This window comes from Lithohypha guttulata (assembly GCF_036872675.1).
Source record: "Lithohypha guttulata strain CCFEE 5908 chromosome Unknown scaffold_1, whole genome shotgun sequence".
Classification (NCBI taxonomy): Eukaryota; Fungi; Ascomycota; class Eurotiomycetes; order Chaetothyriales; family Trichomeriaceae; genus Lithohypha; species Lithohypha guttulata.
In genome coordinates this window covers 3,294,264-3,311,314 of record NW_027042750.1, presented here as the reverse complement: position 1 = coordinate 3,311,314, position 17,051 = coordinate 3,294,264, and the positions used below count along the sequence as shown (strand labels likewise).

At 48.5% G+C, this 17,051-nt stretch overlaps 6 protein-coding genes across 6 annotated transcripts; 3 read left to right on the top strand and 3 right to left on the bottom strand.

The window, feature by feature from the left end:
• Positions 1 to 1,682: 1,682 nt before the first annotated feature.
• On the bottom strand, positions 1,683 to 2,417 carry SIN3_1 (Transcriptional regulatory protein sin3; the record flags this gene model as incomplete). The annotated part of the gene is made up of 1 exon (XM_064895591.1): positions 1,683 to 2,417. One exon carries the CDS (start codon positions 2,415 to 2,417, stop codon positions 1,683 to 1,685), a length of 735 nt encoding a protein of 244 aa, XP_064758278.1.
• Positions 2,418 to 5,711: 3,294 nt separating this feature from the next.
• Positions 5,712 to 7,466, top strand: TAF12 (Transcription initiation factor TFIID subunit 12; the record flags this gene model as incomplete). Its single annotated transcript, XM_064895590.1, has 2 exons — positions 5,712 to 7,115; positions 7,164 to 7,466. The coding sequence occupies 2 exons, from the start codon at positions 5,712 to 5,714 to the stop codon at positions 7,464 to 7,466; spliced, it is 1,707 nt and encodes a 568-aa protein (XP_064758277.1).
• Positions 7,467 to 8,012: 546 nt separating this feature from the next.
• Positions 8,013 to 9,690, top strand: GDI1 (Rab GDP dissociation inhibitor alpha; the record flags this gene model as incomplete). Its single annotated transcript, XM_064895589.1, has 6 exons — positions 8,013 to 8,058; positions 8,120 to 8,144; positions 8,197 to 8,256; positions 8,307 to 8,334; positions 8,390 to 8,735; positions 8,792 to 9,690. 6 exons carry the CDS (start codon positions 8,013 to 8,015, stop codon positions 9,688 to 9,690), a joined length of 1,404 nt encoding a protein of 467 aa, XP_064758276.1.
• Positions 9,691 to 9,913: 223 nt separating this feature from the next.
• LTR64_001207 (uncharacterized protein) lies at positions 9,914 to 11,849 on the bottom strand (the record flags this gene model as incomplete). The annotated part of the gene is made up of 3 exons (XM_064895588.1): positions 9,914 to 10,966; positions 11,015 to 11,584; positions 11,634 to 11,849. 3 exons carry the CDS (start codon positions 11,847 to 11,849, stop codon positions 9,914 to 9,916), a joined length of 1,839 nt encoding a protein of 612 aa, XP_064758275.1.
• Positions 11,850 to 12,474: 625 nt separating this feature from the next.
• Positions 12,475 to 14,808, top strand: ARP8 (Actin-like protein arp8; the record flags this gene model as incomplete). The annotated part of the gene is made up of 3 exons (XM_064895587.1): positions 12,475 to 12,498; positions 12,553 to 12,571; positions 12,623 to 14,808. 3 exons carry the CDS (start codon positions 12,475 to 12,477, stop codon positions 14,806 to 14,808), a joined length of 2,229 nt encoding a protein of 742 aa, XP_064758274.1.
• A 146-nt stretch (positions 14,809 to 14,954) lies between these two features.
• On the bottom strand, positions 14,955 to 16,733 carry LTR64_001205 (uncharacterized protein; the record flags this gene model as incomplete). The annotated part of the gene is made up of 2 exons (XM_064895586.1): positions 14,955 to 16,411; positions 16,460 to 16,733. 2 exons carry the CDS (start codon positions 16,731 to 16,733, stop codon positions 14,955 to 14,957), a joined length of 1,731 nt encoding a protein of 576 aa, XP_064758273.1.
• Between the last annotated feature and the right edge of the window lie 318 nt (positions 16,734 to 17,051).

The window sequence follows — 17,051 nt, the reverse complement described above, 5'->3', positions numbered from 1 at the left end:
TTCGCTAAACCTTCCCCTAGCTAGGCTAGTCTGAACGCCCTTTCTTAATTAGTACACTTTGTGCCGTGGTTGTATATTGGTCGTGACAGTATACTACGGTGGTTTAACGAGCTGTTTACTATATACAATAGTAAGAATATTTAAGAGTCGTATATTTAGAATATAGACGAAGTTGGTACTGCTTTAAATAGGTGTAGTAACTAGAATATAGTTAGTCGCTACGATACTAATATATCTATTATTAAACGTCCTTATGAATATAAATAGGCAACGTCTATTAAGTATGTCTGTATAGACGGTCGGTTAATCTAACTATTGTTAATCTTTAAGGGCAAGTATATACAACAGTAGTGGTTTATCGCTGAAGAGACGCCTAACTAGTACTATACTGTTATTAACTATACCTTTACGACGAATAAGGTAACGCTTTAATAGCTAAAGTGTATATTCGTCCCTTAGACGGCTATTAACCTCCTTAACGGTTAATAGCGACTGCTAGTCTATAACGGTTATAAATTATATATAACGGACGAGTTTATGCGATATACGATTACTAATCGTATATATATCGTCTACCTTATTGCCTATATAAGCTATTTTACGTAGCCGCTTAATATAACTATATTCTCGTCGCTTAAGCGTAAGTTTCGTATATTAGTCGCTAGGGAAACGGTATATAATAACTGGTCGCCCTACGTGAAAGCTATATTTATAAAACGCTTCGTATAGGCGCGTAAGGACGCTATTATATCGTCTAATATTAAATTAGGTTTTAGGGCGACAGGGCTGTGGCCATATAAACCGTCTAAAGTGGTCGAAACTCGCTGGATATTGTCACAACTGACCCAGCGACCTTCTACGCCTAAACCACCAATTGCTGACCCGTCGTCCGAGTGGAATATATAGCTTACACCACGCAACCATGCCCAAGCTGTTTAAGCCTTATTGACTATCGCTGCGACGACGACCGTCCCTCGCGCAGTACGTACTATGGTTAATAAAATAGGTAAGAGATTGGAACATACTATATTTAAGCTAGCGACTGCGGAATAAGAGAGGAACACACTCGCCAGCAAGCTGGCTGAGGCAGCTGGTAAAAACACTCGTCGACAAGCAGTCAATGTCAATAAGCGATTTATTGATCTTGTCGACGTTCAGCTAGGGTCATATAGTCCTCTAGTGCCCGTACGCGACGACAGCAGCGACGACGACGACGATAACGAGGTGGAAGAGGTGGAAGAGAAAGAGGAAGAAGTATACGTTTTAGATCCTCATATAAATGCAGCTATTATTCAGCTATATAGCAATATATAACAACACCAAGTAATGGCTAATATTGATGTTTTTGGTGACCGATGTTTTTGACGGTCCGCGGAGTTATGAGATGACGAAGAGGAAGAGAACACAGAGGACGATGAAACCCCGGCAGGACCGCAAATGGAGACGATCAAACACGGACGCTTCAAGAACTGAGGTTGGCAAGTGCAACGAGAAGAGGATCTTCGCGTCCTCGTGACTGGACACGGAAGGCACGAACAGCCTGTCAACGAGCTCTCAAGAGTTTCGGCCAAGCGCTTCCGTCTTGCTACGTGTAGACGTGTAGCTCATTCTGGAACCACGAGCATGTGTTGATAATCGGCAGGCAAGAACGGTTTAATTCCCGCGAGAAGGTCACCATGACCCTAGAAGAGCTCCGAGATTCCAGCAATAACACCCGGAGTGTCAATCGTGCGGTGTTTGAAGTTTCTCATAATCTCGAGAAGACGGATGTATTCGCTGGAATCGGCCTGACCTTCAAATCGACTCCGAACGAGAGTGAGATAGTCAGCTGCTTCTGTCAAGGTCCTTCCTATGGCTGGCAGTGTTTTTGGCTGTACAGTCGATGGTAGGCTTGAGGTGGAAGCTTGCACATCGTTCGTGGGTTGAGCAGGTACCACTCTTTTGTTCTGTGCATCTATATACTCCTGAAGTTTGCGGACATACTGCTCGTTGCGCCTGAAGCCGTTTATGTTGATCCCGCGTATTTTGCATTCGTGCTTCAGCTGGTTGCGATCGAGGGTCGTCCAGTCCTTTGCCTCGAAAGTCTCGGAGACCCGCTGAAGTAATGCACTCGATCCCTGTTCGAACTGTTCTCCGGGTTTTCGATCTTCTCTTGTCTCTAGTACACTCTCTCTGAAACTTTGCAATTGTGCTAATACATCAGAGGCAGTCTTGGCCAAGAGCTCCAGGTCGGCATGTGAATATTCTGTTGATAAGAGGTTTGTGTCATGCTGAGCATTAGTATCGAGTAACATTCTATTCTGCAATGTGAACAGTTGGCAGTCAGTGCTGGTGTTTTTCAGGAGGATACAACAAAGCGAATTCTCAACCTTTTGTGTTGAAGAGAAATCGGTGTAGGTTCTCAATGATAGACCCATATTGCCATCGTTCCGCAGATGTTTGTGAACCACTATTGTGGCAAAGACAATCAAACCAACAAGATATCATCTGGGTAGTGATAGTGGTATGTAGACACATGATTGACTTGTAAACCTGTCACGATTAGACAAAAGTGTCAGACAGGTCAATGGTAACAAACACGAACGGGCTTGCTATACAATCCTGGCTGAAGACAACGACCATGTATGACGGCCACATTTCAGTAAAGACTCTCACTGAACATGGGATCTCATGAGGTCCTGCAGAGGATCGTTCTCTTTTGCAACGCTACCTCAATGACCTCCGAATGTTGAATTACTTGAAACTTGATGCCCTGGACCCAGCGGGTGTATGAATACTACGATACATCATGCGAGGTATTGGTGTGAAGCACACGCAGGGCGCCGGAGTAATCGAATAAGCTCCTTGTGAATCTGCGATGTGTTGTTATCAGTATGTCCTGTGTGACTTACTAGTATATGGTAAAGACATCGGACGATAGCCTGAACGACTATGGCGGCGTGGTGTTGAGGATGATACCGAGGGGCAGGCTTTCTAGGGTTTCCATAAAACCCCATTTTTAACCTCTCGGGTCAATTTTATTTCCGATGCATCTCAAGATCGCTGTCAGTGTCGCGTGGTCTCACAACGCAATCACTACATCTCATAAGTTGCAGAACTGCACATCGAGCTGGATCGACTAATGTCATGTGTGGTCACGCATCGATGTCCAAGGTGACCGCGTCTGAGCGATGGAGACCTGACAGTCCACGTCGTTCTCGAAGCTCGGCTGGCTTTCAAAATCGCAACGTGTTTCTACACTACTTTCACATCGATGATTCCGAACATGCAGTATTTTGAGCAGAAGAAGCAGGGCAACCTTGTTGTTTTCAATCTGGACTATTTAGCATGTCTAGATGATCCACATACCCTGAAGCATTTCCGAAGCCTTCTATGCTTCTGCCTATGGCGTCTCTTCAGTACTCGTGGAAGTTGCTATCAGCTGCTTAAAAACATGGGAAACTGACAGTAATTAGTGAAGAAGACAACTGGAAAATAGACTATTACATCTTTTCACTATGTCACTCCTGACCCTCACTATGATTCCATCAAACACCCGCCTTTGTTTACCTCTCACAGCATATTTGACGTATTCTTCTAATTTATCGCATTTTCTGCGACTTTCCAACCTTGAATATTGACATTTCTTAGATCATGGATCCAAATCTGTCTCTTCACCGTCACCGCATGTTGGAGTCCAAAAATCTCAACGGTGTGACCAAGCGACCTCAATCCCAGCAAAGTAGAGGTCGTATCGCCAACTCGAGGACAAGTATGCCAGAAAGTGCTGCGTTGGGGATGTCGTTTATGTCCTGGTGTTCACTTTAAAGTGCGAACTCCAGGGCGTGCATCGCCTCGCGCATCAAGTCTGCTGAAACACATCAAAGACAAGCATCCTCAGATCAAGAACAGTCCCGGTGGGTGGGAAAGTGTGCAGTATCAGTGGGAAAGAAGAGTCTATTACAAGAGCGGTGTACATCATGATGAGCCTTTTGACGCAGGGTCCGATGAGGATAGCGAATTTGTATCAGAGACACGGGCCGATACGAGCGCAGTGGGTACACCTGAAGTCGAAGACGAAATCCACTTCCATTGCACGAAGCTCATCCTGAACAAAGTGCTGGAGCAAAGACCACCAAGGGCTACCATCAGCACTGTAGCTTGCAGAACGGTTCGATCGACGCCATCATAGAGAGAACAAGAGACATACCATCAGGCTCAATAGAGGTGCCAGCGCTAGCAATTGAGCCACTACTGCCTCCTGGGGGCACTAGCGGTACAGAGGTACAGAAAAGGTCGATGCTAGCACTCTATCAATTTTGAGATCACAATACGGCACAGATAGCCACGTGAAGGCACTCATAGATGCCGTTAATCTTCGAGGTCAGGTTGGACCTGAGTGGGCAGAGTTGTCAGCTCACATTCTGCGGTTGAAGGCTCTAGCGGCACATAGCTCGATCTCACTTTCAGCTCAAGGGGCTCCACGTACCAGTCCAAGTCTGGATACAGAAGGGAGGAACAGATTCATAGAGTCGTATGAGCAGAGATGGACTTCGCAGGATGATGGCCTTCCTGCTCAAGCCAATGCGAGTGCGGAGTTGAGGACAACTGATCGAAGACCAGGACAGAACGTACAGCCAACAACGCTTCAAGCGACAACGGACGACGATATGATGGCCGCGACACAACCTTCTCCACTCGCACAGCCGTCCTTCATGTTTCCAGATGCTGCCAGTCAACCTTCCTTTTGGCCAGCTGCATTTTTAGGTCCTGGTAGCTATCAGCACAGAGCAGACACAGAACATGTACAACAGGATGAGAGAATACCTTAATACCAAATGAATGAGACAGACAGCCAAGAAGTTGACTCAAATGACGGTAAGAAGGTCTGGCCTGCGACGGATCCTTTTGACATTCGCAAGCCACACAGAGCACGCGACAACGCAAGGTGGATTTCTCCGATAAGTCCTGGTGATTCGTCTTGGTCGTTGAACCTTCGTGATGGTCATCTCGATGATTTTGTTCTACTCCAAATGGAATACGAGATTCTGGGTATGCGAGCACGATTTGGGCTATGAGGATAGAACTCTAGGTCGAAGCTGGAGAGTGTTCTCGAGAACTTGCTATACATCCTTTTGGTTGTTCTGTCCACAACGCACACCTCGCCGTGATCAAGCCTTGATGAGCTATTAGGGCTTCGAAGTGATAAAGGTTGGGATTTTCACAGTAATGCGTGTGCATGCTGAGACTGAGACAGATCTCACGATTGTACATCACTTTCGAGATGAACGAGTTCGGTCGACTTGCCTGATAAGGAGTTGACGGAATAAAGAGTAGAGACCACGGAATGGGGAGTCTGAACCAAAGGTCGTGCCTGCCTGCTAACTTCAACTTGAACTGTACCACAGTCTGCTCACGTCTTTCGATCTGTTTGTATTATTACTGCTTGAATTGACTCAGAGTCGGAAACCATTGAAATTGTTCACCTAGAAATCTACTTTATACCCGATCTATTCTTGCTAATCACCACGCGACCATCGGATCTGTCACATAACATAGATCGGAACGTACCTGTCGTTATCTAGCTGATAGAATTCATTGGTGCCACAACAATCATCTGCCTGACAGCGTTCTGACGTATCGACCCTTCTGTACCACACAGCTGCACACAACCGAAGCGATCTTTGGACGCCTTGCATGGGAAGGCAGGAAACATTTTGAGCGCCGCAGTTATGAACGGAGGCGCACCTGCCCAGGCGCAGGCCCCTCGGCCAGGTGGACAGAGCCTTCAGAATCTGATAAGACCAGAACAAGTGGCCAGGCTGCCTCACCTCACAACTGCACAGAAGCAGGAAACCGAGGGCAAAGTATCGAGACTCTGGGAATTCATAACAAATTCTGGCAGTAATTCGAACGATCCGAGATATCAACAAGCGCTGCAGGAATTGACGAGGCTGTCTGCTCAGCTGATGCAGGGCATGAAACAGTTCAAGGAACGACAGCAGGCACAGGCACAAGCTAAACAGGCGAGTCAAGGTCAAACCCAAGGTCAGAACCAAAGTCAAGGTCAAGGCCAGCAGGCGACTGGTGCGACTCAGGCACAACAAGCAAACAGCGCACTTTCGTTCGCACAACTCCTCCCCGAGGTTCAGCAAAGAGTTAACCAGCAAACCTTTTGTTATCCTCCAGCGATGACCGAAGGCTCTGCTCAAGCCACTCAGTGGCTGCAAGAAGCCAAAGCTAGATACGGCCAAGCCATTCAAAGAGCCCAAATGGCCAAGAACAAGAAGACCGAATTGCAGCGAGCTGCGCAGAGTCGAGCTGCGACTGGAAATCCGCTCACACAAGACGAACATAATGGATTATCCCATAAGCTTGCACAATGCGACAAAGCAATACGAGAAGCTCAAAGTTTCATGGAGAAGTTCAAGGAACAGCAGGAGCAATTCAAAAACAATAGGCCGCAACAGAAATTCACCCAGCCTGGTGCACAGCCAGTAGTGACAGGTGGTGAAAACCAAAGTGAAGGTCAAGGTGCGGGTCAGCAAGTGCAAGCGGGACCTCAGGCGTACAGTATCGCCACAGCGCAAGCTGCTGCTCGCGCTAACGCTACGAACTCAGTGACTGCTCCAGGCGCGTCACAACCCGCAGGCACAGTGACGTCTGGTTCGCAATCAACACCTATTGAACAAGTTCAGCAAAACCCAATGATGATTGCCCAACCCAACGCAAGTCGACCTTCTACTGCCACGCAACCAGGACCACCAAGCGCGATTCATCCTTCTGTACAAACTGGCGTGCAGGCTTCGCACGCACATCCTAACGTGACAGCCAACGCCCACCCACTTAGTAGCGCTGTGAATGGTATGAAAGCACATCCTCCACCCATCCCCAAGAATCTACAAGTTGCGGATCCTACACCTGTTCAAATGCCACCTTCTCGACCCACTTTGAATGGTGGTGCAAACGTTGGTCTCCCTGGTCAGATTGCTCAGCCAGCACTCACAACATTTCCGGGTTATGTCCTGGAACAGAGTGAAGACGGTCATTTATTATCTAAGAAAAAGTTGCACGATTTGGTACGAGAAGTAGTGGGCCCCAATTCTGACGATCAGCTCACACCTGAAGCCGAGGAGGTAAGTTGCATACCCTCACCATTAGAAGCTCCGCTAACATGAACACAGATTTGTCTGAACCTGCTTGACGATTTTGTCGAAGACGTCATCACCTCTGGTTGTCGACTCGCGAAGCTACGAGGTGCAACTTCTCTCGAACCGCGCGACTGCATGGTTGTGCTTGAAAGACAATACAATATGCGGATACCAGGCTTTTCCACCGACGAAGTACGAACCGTGCGGAAGAATCAACCAGCTGCCGGATGGGCGCACAAAGTCAGTGCTGTACAAGCTGCGAAGTTGATGAATGGGAGTGGAGGTGGTGCTGGTGTTGCCAACGTTGGCGCAGCAACTACGAGCGGCAGTACCTAGGAGGAACGTCGTGCGAAGCGTGAGCTGGAGGTTGAGCAGGCTAGGAAACGTCTGGCTGAAGAGAGAAGGAAGGAAAAGGCCAAGGGCAAACATGTGTCATTTGCTTCTCAAACAGGCTTCCCATAAATGGTGTACGTTATAACAAGGCGTCAGGTCAGGTTTAATGTGGTGGTCTTGAATCTAAGAAGCGATTGGTGCTGGATTGGAGTTGATCGGAAGCCTCATGAGCTCTTGGGCATGGCATCAACGTCTAACTTACAGGTCGTCTTTAATTGTGAGCAATCGTGGAGGCCTTAGTCTCTAGTAAAGACAACGAAACTCTTTCAATCCTTATCTAATCTTCTGTTGTATATAAAGCATGTTTGGAGACTGCGAATCCTTCCCTTTCTGGTGAAGGCCTGCATTTCGCCCGCATGCTCCACCAGGCACATATGACTTAATCCTCACCGACTGGCCACTTTGTACGAGATATACTGTCGTCAAGCTTTCAGCCAACGTTTGAGCATTTCCAGAAACCTTCGTCTCTACCTGGCAATACTACTCAGTATGGATGAAATCGCACCAGAATACGACGTTGTAGTGCTTGGAACAGGTAATTCAACCCCGCAATGGTCGCTGTAAACACGAGCAACGTTGACCTGATCTTATAACAGGCTTGACCGAGTGTGTCTTGTCTGGGTGTGTACGGTCTTCAATCTCCTAAAGCCCTTGTGTACTGACTGAATGCTAGTGTGCTGAGTGTCAAGGGCAAGAAAGTCTTACACATTGACCGCAACGACCACTATGGAGGGTAGGTCTTGCTCGACCATTGAGACAACTAGTGGCTGACCATATGTGCAGTGAATCAGCATCTCTAAACATCGAAGCTGTACGTATGCGTCTCGAAAGAACGTTGTGCCATCCGAGTCCTAACAACATCGCAGCTTTTCAAGAAATATGGCAACCAAGGCCAGGGCAGCGAGCCATGGAAGAAGTACGGCAGAGTCAACGACTGGAACGTCGACCTAGTACCCAAACTGCTTATGGCCAACGGCGAGTTGACCAACATCCTTGTTTCGACCGATGTCACCCGCTACCTCGAATTCAGACAGATTGCAGGCTCCTTTGTACAGCAAGGCACAGGCTCCAGAGCAACAGTTGCGAAAGTTCCTTCCTCTGCGTCGGAAGCACTGTCGAGTCCTTTGATGGGGTTGTTTGAAAAGAGACGGGCAAAGAATTTCCTGCAGTGGGTAGGCAATTTCGATGCAAACAATCCTAGCACGCATCAAGGTACGTGGACGTAGAACATGAAGAGCAGACAACAGGATACTAACATGCCATGCCAGGTCTCAACATACCAGCTTGCAGCATGAAGGACGTCTACGACAAATTCGGCCTCGAAGCCACCACCCGCGACTTCATCGGTCACAGCATGGCCCTCTACCAATCCGACGAGTACATCAACAACAAAGGACAAGCAATGGAAACAATAGAGCGCATCCGTCTATACGCCAACTCCATGGCCCGATACGGCAAATCCCCATACATCTACCCACTCTATGGTCTCGGCGAGCTCCCCCAAGGCTTCGCCCGACTCTCTGCCATCTACGGCGGCACCTACATGCTCAACACATCCGTCGACGACATCCTCTACGACGGCAACAAAGTCTCCGGCATCAAGGCCACCATGCTCGAGCGTGGCAACGAGGACCAAGCCATGAAATTTGAGACCAAGACCAAGATGATCCTGGGTGACCCATCTTACTTCCCAGGCAAGACAAGGGTCACAGGTTACCTCCTCAAATGCATATGTATCCTCAACCACCCTATCGAGCGCACCGCCGACTCCGACTCCCTCCAACTCATCATCCCTCAAAGCCAAGTTGGCCGCAAGCGCGACATTTACATCGCCATGGTTTCATCTGCACACAACGTCTGTCCCAAAGGGTACTACATCGCGATCGTGTCGACGATAGCAGAGAGCAGCGCCAACCATCACCTTGAGTTGCAGCCAGGTCTGGATAGATTGGGCAGAATTGAGGAGAAGTTCATGGGTCCACCGATTCCGTTGTATGAGCCTGTTGAGGATGGTAGCAAGGATGGCATTTATATTAGCAAGTCTTATGATGCTACGTCGCATTTTGAGACGACTACGGATGACGTCAAGGACATCTATAGGAGAGCGACTGGGGAAGAGCTGAAGGTTGAGGGATTGAGAGAGGGATTGCAGGTGGCTGATGAGTAGATTGTTATCTCGAATAGTTTGAGCAGGCGCACAATACGAAGCATTCCATGATAAGAGCATCACACACGAGTAGAATTCCACCTTGTGATTTTTATTAAGCTTGCTCCTGTTCTCTACCTTACCTGTACCAGATATAATCTTTGGTTGATGAGGCGTCCGAAATCAGTCTATGTGTTCAGTAGTACTGTCCTTGCAAGAAGAGACTCAAAATTCATTCATGCTTTTAAGTCGTCTTACTGACAACATCGTCCACCATTTTCCTGAACTCCCTCTGTCGCTCACACTGCTCCAAAAAGACAGTATACTTAACATCCAACAACTCCTTGACACCCTTCGTCGGCGTAGGCTTCACAGTCTTACCAGGTTTACTCATGCGATCCATGATACTCCACAAATCTTCAGTCTTGCCATTTGCATCAGCCGAAGCGGCCTTGGCACCTAGCATAGCAGCGCCGTGACAGACAGCCGCGTGTACGTATCTCGGTATCAGGACTGGCATATCACATGCTGTGCTGATGAGGGACATGAGGACCTCGTTCTGGCATTGCGAGCCGGACATGAAGATGGATGTGATTTGGTGGCCAGCTTTGTTCATGGTTGAGACGATCTGGAGTGTTTGCAGAGCTATGAACTCCATTGTGCCATAGTAGTAGAGGGCGAGGCCGTCGATGGATTTATCTGAGGATAGACCGACCACGCTGCCTGACATGCTTGGATCGGCGATTGGAGACCTGTTGCCGAATAGATCGCCGTAGAAGAAGAAGTGCTTGCCGAGATGTGCTAACGACGGAGCGTTGCGAGCTTCTTTTAGGTCGAGAAGATGTTGGTTCAGATAATCGTAGACGTTCGTGTTGAGTGACTCGGCGGACGAAAGTGCTTGGGAATATGCAGGGTGTGTTTCTAGCACATGTTTGAGAAGTTCACCAGTGGCAGACTGGCCACCCTCGGCCATCCAGTAATCGGGTATGATGCTGTCTCGGTATGGACCCCAGACACCGTTGACGAAGACTGGCTCTTTGGACATGACGAGATGGCAGGTCGAGGTGCCTGCTACCGCCGCTAATCTGTGGAAGGCTTGTGCTTGGTCGTTTTTAGGAATGTCGGTGTCGAGCTGGTCATCTGACAACTTTACCTTGGCTCCCACAGTGCCGATCCAGCCAGCATAGGCATCGATGACTCCAGAACCGATTGCGATGCCAGGAGGCAGACCAAGCTCTGTTGCTGCTCGTTCGCATAGGACGCCAGCGAGTTCACCAGCGGAGAGATACTCTCCGTTCTGCAACAGTTAGAAGATCGTCCGGCTTTGCACAGGATTCAGGCTTACTACTCCATCGACACCTCCCAGGCGCTTAAAGTTGTCCTCACAGAGGTCTTCAAGACCAACTTCCTTTAAGAAGTCTTCCTGCCAACCTTTCACACTGCCATCTACGCCTACAGGCACAAAACCTTGTTTGCAGACCACACTGCAGTAGCTCCTCTTCTCGTTGCCAGTGGCCAAGTGCTCCAGAGCATCGGTCAGGTCGTAAAATTTGCAGCGGTCGAACAGCTCTCGGGGCATATTGTTCTTCAGCCACAAAACTTTTGGTATTTCCATCTCTATACTCATGGTCCCACCGACATATCTCAGGAGGTTATGTTTCGTGGCGTTTATCTTCTTGGTCTCTTCGTCAGGTCGATGATCTAGCCAAAGTACCACATTGTGGTCGTTGCCGGACTTGTCGAAATTCGGCCCACTCACTGAGACTGGTTCGTCTGTGTCGTGGGTGAAGACAGCGAGGGAGCAGGTAGCATCAAAGCCAATACCCTTTATCGAGTTGACATTGACGTTGTTCTGAGTAACGGCTTGCTTGACGCTGTCACAGATGCAACGCCATATATCACTTGTAGATTGTTCCTATTGAAGTAGTAAGCAGCAGCTCTTTTCCTTGTCGAGAAGGTCATACATAGTAACCTGTTTGGGGCTGCCACAATCCAATATTCTTCGATGCCAATCCCACAATGTCGCCCTTTGAATTTATGATACAGGCTCTTGCGCTTCCTGTTCCTACATCGATGCCGATGTAGTGGTCTTCTTGAACTACTATGTCGTTCCTGGGATCGAGTGAATCTTTTCGATTAGGATCTTGCAGGACAGAACTGGAGGCAGTGGACGCAGCCATGGTCAAACCTAGATGCTACAATGTGAATTTGAGGGTAAAGATCATGCGCTAGGCACTGGACTTGAACTTTCGAAACTGCAGTGTTACACAGGACACGAAGATGATATAGCCTACCTACCACTCGTCAACACATACGTTCTGAACGCTTCTGTCTCTGAAGCGTTGAGTGCCCCTCAGCGTTCATCATTGGACACGCAGAATGATTACGAGTTCCAAGGCATATGGAACTGCTACTGCAGGGACATTGCACGAGGCAGCCCGAGAGTTTCCCACGAAGTTTCATCGGCCCACCAAGGTCATTCGGGGAGGGGTAATCAACGTATAAGAAAATCGAGTAGCTGTTGAATGAGGATCGACAAGTGACGTAGGAAGATGCAGGTGCGATGGAAGAGCTTCCCGAAGAGGCAAGTCTGCCATATATCAAAAGGCCAACCACAGAACGAGTCATTTACCAGAGTATGAACGTTGGATAATGAGTCAGGATTTCACCTTACTGACGCGTAGCGCGTCATCTACCACGTATGCACGACAATTGCTGTGAATTATTGCCTCGTCGCTAATTGCGTCGAATTGTCTGATCTCGAGTATTGGATCGTAGAGGAGACGGACTCGCTGTTCAGCCAAGATGGTGGGTAAGAAGAGTGGGAAGGTGAGTGATCACATTAATATGAGACATAAAACGAGTTTATACTAATTTGAGCAGGCTCTCCTAAGGGAGGAAGGTATATTTTCTCGTAGCAAATATCCCCGTGCCAGACTGACCAGAAACTTAGGCCTCGAGCGTACTGACAACAATATGGAACAAAGTTCGTGGCCAGTCATACAGCCTATTAACCAAAAGAATTACTACGTCGATTTCCTCAAGCGAGATGAGCAGTTCCTTGCGGTCAGAACGCAACAAGATGAAGCACGATTACGGATGATTAAGAATGCGAAAGATCGAGATCGGGCTCTTGCTCACGGCGGCAAGGTGAACGAAGATGGGGACGTGGATATGGACGAGGACGATGAAGAAGAGGAGGATGAAATCTCCGCCGGAAACAGAACTATTGTAATACATCCTGGAAGCGAGAACTTACGGATTGGACTCGCGAGCGACCTTTTGCCGAAGACTGTGCCCATGGTTATCGCTCGGAGAGCACAAATGAGTGAAATGGAGGAGGACGATGGTGAACCTGCGCCGAAACGACGGAAACTTGACAGTGGCCTTGTTGAGCCGGTACCCGAGAAGAGGTTTGGCGAAGCCTTTGCAGCTAAGTTTGTGGCGGCTTCAAACGAACTCAAAGTGCGAATGCGCATGAACAAGCTCAAGGTCCTTCCACAGTCACGAGACATGGTGGTCAGCTACAACAGAAGGGCGACATATGAGACCATCAACGAGCACAACGATACTATGCATATCGATTGGACCGACGTAAGCAAAGAACCAACCTATGTGGCAGGAAATGCAGCTTTGCGCATACCAGACGAATCAAAACCTAGATACAAACTTCACTGGCCTATACGGCATGGATGGGTCAACGAGAAGGACTACGACTCAACACGGAATCTCTACAATGACATTGGTCTGATCATTGAGGATTCCGTGCGCACAGAGCTCAAACTTGAGATCAGGACGCGCAAGGATTGGGCTCAATACAACTGTGTCATCGTAATTCCAGACTACTACGAGAGGACGTATGTTACCCATCTACTTGACCTAGCGATTCAAGATCTCGGCCTCGCACGTGTTTGCTTCATCCAGGAAAGCTTGGCTGCCTCCTTCGGCGCCGGGTACACCACAACTTGTGTGGTAGATATCGGTGCTCAGAAGACATCTGTTTGTTGTGTCGAGGATGGCATGGTGATCGAAAACTCACGTGTCAACCTCAAATTTGGTGGACATGATGTTACGGATCAGTTTGTCAAGATGATCATTTACAACCATTTCCCATATGCCGACGTCAACCTCAAGCGAAGGTACGACTGGCTGTTAGCTAATGAGCTGAAGAAGAAATACAGTACAATAGTAGAGCCAGATATCTCAGTGCAGCTATATGACTTTCACCTACGAGCTCCGCGCCAGGACACTCGTAAATATAGCTTCAAGATTTACGATGAGGTTGCTTTGCCGAGTCTAACTCTTTTCAGACCCGAATTATTCGACCACAAAGGCAAGCTTGATGGACGGCGGCGACTCATTAGCAAATCCTATGACACCTACGATGGAAAAGCTAACGACCCGACTTCGACCGCACAAGGCGAGATTCTCAAAGCGTTGGTTCCACCCGAACCAGTTCCCGAAGCTCTGAAACCCAGGCCCAACGGTATAAACGGTCTTGTCAGAGACGAGACTGACTCTCGACGTCCTTCGATAGCACGTATTCAAGAGCTGGAGAACGGCACTCCAACGCCATCTGGTGCAAGTTCACCAATTCGTAGAGCTACTCCTCCGATTGACAACGGTACTCCACGCCATACCGAGAACGGAACTCCGATGCCTGGCGATGACTCGCTGCTCAGGCCTGGGGGCGATGATACAATGATGGACACTACAGAACACCACTATCCGACACCACAACAGCAAGATCCTTTCTACCTCGAACGACGCGACGATATCCTTCCGATATACCCTCTTGCGTATGCCATAACAAGCTCTATCAACCACGCTGCTCGTGGTAGTCCCGCCAAGACGAAAGACCTATACAATTCTCTTCTCCTTGTTGGCGGTGCTTCAAAGACTGCCGGCATGGGTGCTCATATGGAGATCACATTACAGGGAATACTCGCTGAGACTGGCTACAGTAGAGAAGTGGTTGTGAGTCGTCCACCAAGAGAGTTAGACCCCGAAGTTGTGACATGGAAAGGCGGTGCTGTTTTCGGAAGAATGAGTAAAACAAACGACAGCTGGGTCACCCCCTTCTTGTATGAGAGGTTAGGTGAACGAGTATTGGCTAGCAAGTTGATGTGGGCCTGGTGAGCTGTCTTTCTCTGGGGGAAGGCGTCAAGGAAGAACAAATCAACCATCTTGTACAAGGCACGGTCACAGCTGTATCAGGGAATATGACCATGAGACTGAAAAGTGGCGACTTGCATTCCATCAGATGGTAGCACTTCGACAAGTGGTTAGCTGACATGTAAGAACATCATTCCTGGCTGTGGCAAGTCCTTGAATGTGATTTTCCAGTTATTCTCTGGGTGCGATTCTACGAGCTTAAATATGACCATCAACTGAAATCTTGGGACCTGAAAGACTTCCTCCGATGTGTTGCGGTCACCAAGCAGGAGGCCCTGGGACACAGCACGTCCCTGCCAGTCGAACGCCGATTCTTTTGACATCCTGATTAGTTCATCGATGTACTTGTGCAGATACATGGCATCTAACCAGCTGGAGCGCTCCCAGACACTCATGGCCGAGACGTCTTTGGGATCTATAATATCACGTTTCACGTTGAGCAAAGGGAGATAAGTCTTCATCAGCCCGAATGGTGGCGATGCAATGAAACAGAACGGGTTGAAGTCGGCATCAAAGCCCATGACTAGAAACGATGTACCGAATCGTTTCTTGCTCAAGCGAAAAATACCGGCAATGCGGTAAGTGCCGTGACTGATTTGAAGACGGGGCATATTGCGATTCCAGGAACATTCACAAATCACGTCCGTGGCGTCCGGCCTCGATCCTGCCTCGAACATGCTTGGACACAAGAAATCAAAATGGAAGCCATAGAAGCAATCTTCAACCTTCATCAGTGGCTCTCTAGCAATGACGATCTGTCTGTAGAGGCGCGATCGGTCCCAATAAGAAGGGTTGGGATCAGTAGGGACACGAAGATACCTGTGTAGGACAAGATCCTCGTCGCTGACCTTGATCCGGACAAAACGGTTGGCGACTTTCGTGCGACGGAGGATGAGACAGACACGCTGATCCGAGCCAGAGGTGGAGGATGCATAACAGCGCAAGGGCGCCAGGTACGTGTTCATTGACCAGGGAATGAGCACAAATTCGACCAACAAGCCAGCATTTCCCAAGTTAAAGCTATCGGAGGCAGGGTCATCTGGGAAGTAATCAGGTACTTCTCTGAGACCACTGCTATACTGTGTCTGGAAGCACTTTGGCGATGGAGCAAGAACACCTTTCTCCATGCTGTGGTCTGACCAAGCGAAGATAGTCTGGTCGGTCGAGCGCTGAATAATCTCCTCCTGTAGTCTCATGAAAGCCTTCTCGCCTTCGCCATAAATCAGTGGCATGTTTACATTGAACAAGCCAAGCAGCGAATATGCCTGGTCTTCGATCACTGTAGTCACTCTGTCCCCAATCCAAAACATTCTTTGAGCTACTGAACAGCTTAGGTGACTGCGTTCACCTCGCAGTACATCGGTGGGAATATTGGTGATTCTGGAAATGAGTTCAGCTAATGAGTACTTGGTGCCAATCGCTTCCCATCTACTATTGAAGAATGTCATGTTACTTGGTGCGATGAGCTCCTGAAGCGTCCATCCACGCGTAAACCATTGACTCGCTGCGAAATCCTCCTCGCCCCTAAGACTGTGAATAGTGGAGATGTCTTCACAATGCGCATCGTCTAGGTAAACAAAAGCCTTCCTGGACCGCTCGTACCACGTAAACATACTGTTGATCGATCTGCTTTCTTCAGCACTACTTTCCTTATTAATGCAGCAGGTGTCAATCCAGCAGTATCTAAGGTCGTGGAGTAATGCGACACGACAACACTCGACAATCTTAGCCCAGCCACTTGTGTTGCGTTTCGCGCCGGACAAGAAGTCGTGGTAGGAGACTTCTTGGTCGCGGGTCTGCCATCTGTGTGAGAGGGTTGCGTAGGCTGGGATCTTGAGATGGCCGGTAAAGTCTTCGAGGGCGAGGGTGGAGGTATTGATGAGACGCATGGTTATGGATTTCGCTGGTCATGGAGGGTGTGAGACAGTGTAGGCGTACCATGACTGTCTTCCTAGGACAGCAAGGATCTGATACATGTATTGACGATGCAAAATTAAATGTCTGACACTTCACGTGCTTGTGGCTTGCATGTTACGCAAGATCAACGAGCCTCGTAGAAGGATTTTCAATACCACCTTGAGACACACCGCCCAGTCATGACCCTTCAAGGAAGACTCGTGCATGCCTCAACGTAACGAAATTCTGAACGCAAGGTATGTCCATCCAGTACCTAATACCAAACGACAGTTCCGAAGATTGCATTTCAA